Raw genomic sequence first — 8,418 nt, 5'->3', positions numbered from 1 at the left:
AGTTACAAATGTGTGAAAGATGTGAGCCAGAGAGAGATTTTGAATAATAATATCTAGTTAAATCTTCCATTACTTCAAGCAGCTCAATGATTCAGTGTACACCTTCAAAAGCAAATGCATTATTTCTCAGTGAAATATCAAGTAAAGTCTTTACTAGTTAACAAGTAAAGTAGATATTGATGCAAAATATATCCACAAAAGGAGATGTAGATGTGATTGTCAGCCATAAAAGTGCTTCATGTGTAGTCTTTGATAGACCGCAGCATGGTGTGTGATGAGCTTCCTTCTGATGTCATGCCTCTCCAATTAAACACTACAAAGTATTGAATGTAGTCATATTGACATCTTAACATCTATAATAGGAGCTTTAACTGCAATTTTTGTATGTGTATATGTAGACAGTAAAGACAGAAGAAAGTGTGCATATTACATTTTTTCTTCAATCAATACTTCTTCAGTTCCATATATCTGCATTAATATAAATGAAATGTGAGATGAAAGAAAACAATACATTAGATGATTGATGATTATTGTGCAAGGCTAATTCTGTGTAGAAAGTTAAGGGATGCTGCAGACCTCTGCAAACTGTCTGTTTGGGCACTATGATCATATGAGCCACAGCAGATCAACAGGTAGCAGTCACAAGCTACTCATGCAGGTAGTGTGTCCAAGCTGTGACTATCAGGTTACATGCTCTGTATTTGATTACAGGATGATCAATGGCTTCGCTGAGACGGAGGAAATCCCCAAAACAGGATGCAATAGAACATGCTTTGAAAGGCCTGGACAAGACAGCAGGGTTGGAAGTGAAATACATTGACTCTTTTAAAGGTATGATTATTTTTTTTCAGTATTATTTAGTTTTGTGAATTTGTAGTACTATCAGAGCTTACCTCTTACTATTACTGATGGGTACCAAACACCAGTGTCATGGTTGCATTATGATGGAAAAGACTCCTTTCTGTGCAGTTTCCAGGGTGTTAAAGTATAACACTGAAGCTCTGTATATTGAAAATGTATCTGTGTGTTTGCATCAGGTCGAGGGGTCTTTGCCAAGACCCATTTCCAAAAAGGAGACTTCATTGTGCAGTATCGAGGAGAATTAATAGATTCTGATGAATCTCTGAGAAGGAGGAGAGTATACCATGGCAGATGTGCTGTCTTCATGTTTGACTTCCACTGGCATGATAAAACATGGTGGTAAGGCTAAGATTGAGTTTTAAATAATTTATTTCTTCACAGCTGAGGTATTTTCATCTCATAAACAATGTGTGATATTAATTCAAGTCACTAAGTTAATTGGGCAGTAAAGATCTGTCTACTTAGTATTAGTATTAAAGGTATTCATAGCTTGCATGTGACATCACACACTTCAGGAACCACCAACCTGGCGGGCAAGAAAGGCTCCATACTGCTGTATACTACGGGGACGTTATCGATCTCAGCTGCTATCCACATGCTAATATCAGTCTTCTTTGAATATTTCAATCAAAGTCAGTAGTTGTTGGATGATGAACTAACTGACAAGGAGATAAGCCAGGGTTGTTCTTCTACAGAATGTAATGTTTGATAGAAAACCCAGAGAGGAGGAGATCATGGATTAATGCTGTTTGACACTCTGCTGTCCTCGTGAGGGAACAGACTTCTCATCCTGACATCAAATATTGTGTTCACTTGATCTAAGTATTTTCTGTTCTGCAGTTCTACACTGTTCAATGGTGGACCCTACTTCCCTCAGCACTTTTTGTCCTCCAGCCCTCTGTGATGGTCACTTGAATGAAAGCTTTGAGCTGTGTTACAAAAAAAAAACTAAATGATCTTTATTGAAGCTCTCTCTTAAATGATTGGTGGATTATTATTATTTTTTAATTCTATCAGATATTTGATTTTATGAAGTCTAATAATTGATTTAATATATTTTTGAAGTGTTGATGCAGCTCGAGAAGATGGCAGTCTAGGAAGACTAGTCAATGATGACGACAAGCACCCGAACTGTAAAATGAAGAAGATCATAGCAGAAGGCAAGCCGTACCTCTTTCTCTTTGCTATGATGGACATCAATGCTGGGGAAGAGATAACATATGATTATGGACAAGCAGATTGGCCTTGGAGGAAACAGGTTAGTCTAAATTGAGTAGCACACCCAGGTGTTATTCTGTTGATTACAACTGAACAATTACACTGAATTTTTCTTCAGGATGGAAGCAAATTTACCGTGAAAAATTCTGCTGAGGTTGACATCTCCAGAACCACGGAGCAGGATCCTCAGAGCACTTCTGTCTCCCAGATTGAGGTATTCATTTATGTTTCTGAACTTTTTCTGGTCTTCAGTGTGTCCCTACTTTAGTTTTTGAAGCCCCTCCTCATTGATCCATTGTTTTAGTATTAACACTTTAGATTGATATTTGGTTAAAATCAGTGTCAGTGTTGGGTCATAGATGGAAAATTAAAACTAAAGGCTTCAGGGTGTTCTACAATAAGTATGTTTTTAAAGATTTTGTTGTAATGTTGCTTGTTGAATCTAAATCAACAACAATCAGTAATGATGGTTAATTATATTCTTCAGGATGGAGGCCAATCTCCTATGACAGACTCTGCTGAGGCTGACATCTCCAGAACCACGGAGCAGGATCCTCAGAGCACTTCTGTCTCCAAGATTGAGGTATTCATTTATGTTTCTGAACTTTTTCTGGTCTTCAGTGTGTCCCTCCTTTAGTTTTTGAAGCCCCTCCTCATTGATCCATTGTTTTAGTGTTAACACTTTAGATTAAATTTAGATTTGATTAAAATCAGTGTCAGTCTGAGGTCATAGGTGTGCTAGCAGGCACATTCAGGTTTTTGAGGTTTTGGGGTCCTGTCAGGGTGCTGGTTTAGTAGATAAGTACTCTCCATTTCACACACACACCTGTCAGGTATCTTGTTTTTGTGGGGTCCACGGTTACTTTATTATTATATAAACATTTAATGACACTTAGTTTATTCTTTCTGACCAACATTTTAATTGAACACCATGAGTGACACTAGTTCTTGAACTCTGGCTTCATCTGTTTTCCACTGCACTAAATAAAGTGTCATTAAATGATATCAATATAATTCACTAATCGTGGACCCCACAAAACAGGACACATGACAGGTGTGTAAGTGGGGGAGGGGTAACACCCAATGAAACACTCTGAGATGACCCCACAACATCATAAACACCTGACAGGTGTGTTTAAGTGAAGGAAACACTCTGAGAGGACCCTACAACATCATATACACCTGACAGGTGTGTTTAAGTTAAGGAAACACTCTGAGAGGACACTACAACATCATATACACCTGGAGGTTCCTACAGCCAGAGTACATTGATCTAAATCAAACCAAGATGTACTTCTAAGAGTTAACACCCAAACAATGGATCAAAGTGGAGGGGAATTCAAACTTAATGACACATGATGTACTGAATAACTATATAAGAAGTATTTTTCTCATTTGTATTTGCTTAATGGTATTACATCTGAGATATGTCAGTGATTATTTCCATCAACAATTAAACTACTTATATTCTTCAGGATGGAGGCCAATCTCCTATGACAGACTCTGCTGAGGTTGACATCTCCAGAACCACGGAGCAGGATCCTCAGAGCACTTCTGTCTCCCAGATTGAGGTATTCATTTATGTTTCTGAACTTTTTCTGGTCTTCAGTGTGTCCCTCCTTTAGTTTTTGAAGCCCCTCCTCATTGATCCATTGTTTTAGTATTAACACTTTAGATTGATATTTGGTTAAAATCAGTGTCAGTGTTGGGTCATAGATGGAAAATGTAAACTAAAGGCTTCAGGGTGTTCTACAATAAGTATGTTTTTAAAGATTTTGTTGTAATGTTGTTTGTTCAATCTGAATCAGTTGAATACTGATCAACAATTAGTAATGATGGTTAATTATGTTCTTCAGGATGGAAGCCAATCTCCTATGAACCTCTCAATCTCTAGAACCATGGAGCAGGATCCTCAGAGCACTTCTGTTTCCCAGATTGAGGTATTCATTTATGTTTCTGAACCGTTTACTGGTCTTCCTTTTAGATCTCGAAGCCTCTCCTCATTGATCCATTGTTGAAGTATCAACATTATTGATTATTATTAAGTACATATTTGTTTGGTTACGATCTATGTTCATCTGATTTGAGAGGTATGCTAGAAGGCACTCATTCTAGAGGGTGAGATACAGTGCCAGTTTATTTGGAGGTTTTTCTGTTTGGTGTATTCTAATTTACTGCATTCATTAAATGCATGAAATCACTTAATTTCTAATGTTTTTGAAATATATTTTTAATACACCAAATCACAGTTTATCTAAATTCATCAGACCATTAAAAAATGTGTCATGAATAGGGATTTAGCAATGCCTCGCACTATAAAATAAATGTATGAAAATATGCACAATGTAATTAGATTTTACCGAAATAATGACCTTTTTGTCCAGCATAGTGGGCTATGTGCTTTTGTCTTCTTTTGTTCTTGTTCAGTAGAAGAGGGACATACAGGCATAAAATGAAGTATAGAAGTGATATGAGCAGAAAACCGGCAAGACAAAAACAGTGTGCAAATGTAAGAGACTGATGAATGACTTGATAACCAACATGATGTGTCACCTAATCATGTAAAATGCCGCCACTCTACAAAGCTTTGTATTTTCCACATTTCTTTTTATCATGTCACTATTATTTCAATAGGGCTCTGATGCAACCGGTCTGAACAAAGTTGGAGTAAATATTTCCATTGTCGACTACACAGATTCTGATGAATCTCAGACTCCATCTAGGAATCCTGTTCATGTTAACAGATGTTTTCAGGTATTGTGAAGTTGGTACATTTTGTGTGTGTATCTTTTTCATCAATTGTGTTTTTTTGTTGTGAATAGAAGTGAAAAAAAAAATTTCTTTTGGACTCTAGATATCAAGTCCAAGTTCTGCCTCTGACTATGAACTCAGCCTCTCCAAAAAGGGTTACCACCAAGTTCCTATCCCTAGGCTTAGGAGGACCAAAAGCATACAGGTAAAGAAACAAATAATTTTGAGCAAGATGAAAAAAAGGTTAAGCAAATATTTCAACAAGAATTTATATTACATTTTATTTTCCCAAGATGAAAAACTGGATTGATTTGGATTCGGATGAGCTTTTTGACTCAACCTCAGCTGACAGTGGAGAGGAATATATCCCAAAGACCAGTGAAGATTCTGATGGTACAGACATCAGTGAAGTTCTTGGGCCCGTCAAACAGAGAGAGAGCCAGAGAGACAGTTTGCTTCAAAGGCATGTGGATGACATTGAAGATAGTGTTTTTTCCCCAACAGAAGCAAGTGCCTCTTCAAAACAGTTGGTTTATAGAGGACGCTCACCCTTAAGAAAGAGATGCAGCCGTGGTACAAGACGTAAAAGGCAACGTTTAACTAGTGTGTCCTGTGCTACAACACCAACTAGGAGTGGTAACTCATCAAAACTGAGTGAAATAGGAGACACTGGTTCCCTGTTAGAAAACTCAATTCCAGATCTGGACCAGAATCTTCCTGACAGTGCCTCTTCACTCCTTACAGAAGATAGAGATTCTGATGATTCACTCGTCATACCTACCATCTGTAAAAAGGAGAACCGGTCAAGAATATACAACAAAAAGCAGTTTTGTCTTTACTGTAAGTTGGGAGTTGTTAAAATTGCAAGACATTTGGAGCGGGCTCATCCCAATACGACAGAGGTTGCAGAGGCTTTATCCTTTCCTAAACGCTCAAAAGAAAGACAAATGCATCTGGAACATTTGAGAAACAGAGGCAACTTTGCACACAATGTTGAAGTATTAAATTCCGGTGTTGGAAATCTTGTTCCTCGCAGGCAGCCAAGACAGGACTCCAAAGCACAAGATTTTATGCATTGTACATATTGTCAAGGGTTTTATGCAAGGAAACTTCTTTGGCGGCACATGATCATCTGCAAGTTCAAGCCTAATGTTCCAGGCAAACCAGGCAAAACCCGTGTCCAGGCTCTCTGTGCATTTACTACACCACCACCACCTGGTGTCAAACAAGAACTTTGGAGATTGATAACCAATATGGTACAAGATGAAGTTTCTTCTGCAGTCAAATCTGATGCCTGTATCATGGAGTATGGTGAGCATCTGTTTAACCGACTTGGTTATGATGCTGGCAAACATGAGTACATTCGGCAGAAATGTAGAGAGCTTGGAAGGCTTCTGCTCTGCTCAAGGAAAACCACTTCCTTAAAGACTATTCAAGACCACATCAAACCTGCGAACTTTATGCAAGTTGTGCAAGCTGTGAAATGTGTGGCAGGCTATGACAGTGAAAAACATGCTTATAAGTGCTCAAGTCTTGCTCTCAAAATTGGACATAGCTTGACTAAGATTTCTCTTCTTGTTGAAAGCCGTGCCAATGTACAGAACAACTACAATGTGGCAAAAGATGCTCGTACCTTCCGCAGAGTATATGAGGCCAGATGGAACGAGATGATATCAGCTGCATCTCTAAGAACTCTTCAGGAATCCAAGTGGAATACCCCTCTGTTGCTTCCATTCACAAAAGATGTCCAGACCTTGCATTCTTTTTTGGATGTTCAACAAAAGCACATCCACGCAAAATTATCGACAGAGGCATCCTCGCAGACATGGACACAGCTGGCAAAGATCACTTTGACACAAGTTATTTTGTTCAACCGAAGAAGAGCAGGGGAGGTGTCCAAAATTCCCCTGTCTGCATATCTGGCTAACAATGTATCAGACCCTCGGGAAGATGTCAGTGAAGCTCTGTCTGCATTAGAAAAGAAACTCTGCCAACACTTCAGAAGGATTGAGACAAGAGGAAAAAGGGGAAGAAAAGTTCCTGTGCTTTTGACCCCAGCAATGCAGCAAGCATTGGATCTGCTGGTGAGCAAACGGCATGAATGTGGGGTTCCTCAGGAGAACAAGTACTTATTTGCAAGACCAACTGCTTTTACCTGCTACCGTGGTTCTGATAGCCTTAGACATTTTGCCAAGGTCTGTGGTGCAACAAGTCCTGAAAGTCTAACCTCGACAAAACTGCACAAACAAACAGGAACACTATCTCAAGTTCTCAACCTCAGTAATACAGAGCTGGATCAGTTAGCAGATTTTCTCGGCCATGATATAAGAGTGCATCGGCAGTTCTACAGACTTCCTGAGGGCACCCTCCAACTTGCTAAAATAAGCAAAGTTCTCATGGCTCTGGAAAAAGGACGCCTGGCAGAATTTAAGGGAAAGACCCTCGATGAAATCAGCATTGACCCTGAGGGTACTATTGTTTTTAAATCTCTTTTCAAATGTCTCTACATAAATAAAAAATGTACATTAATACTTTTATTTCATACATTTTCCTAAATGCATTATTTATGCATGAATCAAATGAATTTAAACCAGAGTCATTCTCCTTACTACCACCCCCTAACAGAGAATGTGCATCCTGACAGCGATGCTGAGGTGGAGCCAGACAAACACGGTAAGTATTTTCATGTGAGTTGAATTGTGAACATGCTCATGTATTTAGAAGACATCCATTATGTGTAAGGATATCCCATTTATATTTTTGGCTCCTTTAATGTAGTATAACTTCTGTCACTTAGTCTGTTTCTTTTGTTTACTAAATGTTAATATTGTATGAGTTAAAGATAAACAGTTCAATGCAACTCATCCTCCCCTTAGTGGAACTTGTGTCTTCAGAGCTTGCAGTCCTCTAATTTGTACTAGCATTTGGTGAGGGGAATGCTCCCACTGTGGACTCAGTTTGTTGAAAGGAGTAGCATAGTAACAGCCACACGGAGGGATAAGACTAATTTTGACAATACCAGTCCATTAGAATGCTGATACTGATTATTAGGTTGAGCCTGGGACATAGTCATTTACTGGGGTAGGATAAATACACTAGAATTTCATATTTTCTGTTGTTGTTTTTTTGTTGTTGTGGTTTTTAGAAAGTCGGGTCACATCTAGTCAGAGGGAGGAGAACGAGGCATCAGATGTGGGCCATAGCAATGCCTCACCACAGCAGAACCGTAGCGATGCCTCACCACAGCAGAACCGTAGCGATGCCTCACCACAGCAGAACCGTAGCGATGCCTCACCACAGCAGAACCGTAGCGATGCCTCACCACAGCACCCTCAGTCATCAAAAAGAGAAAGAGGCAAGTGCTAAAAGATCAATCTAAAGAAAAATGTATATTATTGTCCAAGGTTGATTTGTTTGATTGTCAGTGTGTTTTATGATGCTGTACTGTAATAGACATTGTGGGAACAAAGACAATTCTTGTTTTAAAACAGGGAATGATGATCAGGGTCTTCAGAAAGAGTCAGCTTTATTGTCCACGTGTGTGTAAACATACAAGCATATGAGTTTGGCTCTGGTTAACTTTACTCT

General features: G+C 38.9%; 1 protein-coding gene and 1 long non-coding RNA gene across 2 annotated transcripts; both read left to right on the top strand.

The window, feature by feature from the left end:
- The first annotated feature begins 1,945 nt into the window (after positions 1-1,945).
- LOC136181326 (uncharacterized) lies at positions 1,946-2,663 on the top strand. Its single transcript, XR_010667677.1, has 3 exons — positions 1,946-2,119; positions 2,198-2,293; positions 2,567-2,663. It is a non-coding gene; the product is annotated as an uncharacterized lncRNA (long non-coding RNA).
- Positions 2,664-3,554: 891 nt separating this feature from the next.
- On the top strand, positions 3,555-8,196 carry LOC136181262 (uncharacterized). Its single transcript, XM_065962163.1, has 7 exons — positions 3,555-3,650; positions 3,936-4,019; positions 4,714-4,833; positions 4,934-5,035; positions 5,124-7,299; positions 7,456-7,503; positions 7,976-8,196. Exons 1-7 carry the CDS (start codon positions 3,573-3,575, stop codon positions 8,194-8,196), a joined length of 2,829 nt encoding a protein of 942 aa, XP_065818235.1. The 5' UTR covers positions 3,555-3,572.
- Positions 8,197-8,418: the final 222 nt, after the last annotated feature.

This window comes from Labrus bergylta, chromosome 2 (assembly GCF_963930695.1).
Source record: "Labrus bergylta chromosome 2, fLabBer1.1, whole genome shotgun sequence".
Lineage (NCBI taxonomy): Eukaryota > Metazoa > Chordata > Actinopteri > Labriformes > Labridae > Labrus > Labrus bergylta.
Note: the sequence above shows the minus strand (reverse complement) of the source record. Positions and strands in the feature narration are given on the sequence as shown.

Excerpts from the sequence above, each read along its gene's own strand:
- LOC136181262 (XM_065962163.1), top strand. The coding sequence starts at position 3,573 with ATGACAGACTCTGCTGAGGTTGACATCTCCAGAACCACGGAGCAGGAT. Across the intron at positions 3,651-3,935 it reads CTTCTGTCTCCCAGATTGAG|GATGGAAGCCAATCTCCTAT; the intron begins GTATTCATTTAT and ends TATGTTCTTCAG. Across the intron at positions 5,036-5,123 it reads GGAGGACCAAAAGCATACAG|ATGAAAAACTGGATTGATTT; the intron begins GTAAAGAAACAA and ends TATTTTCCCAAG.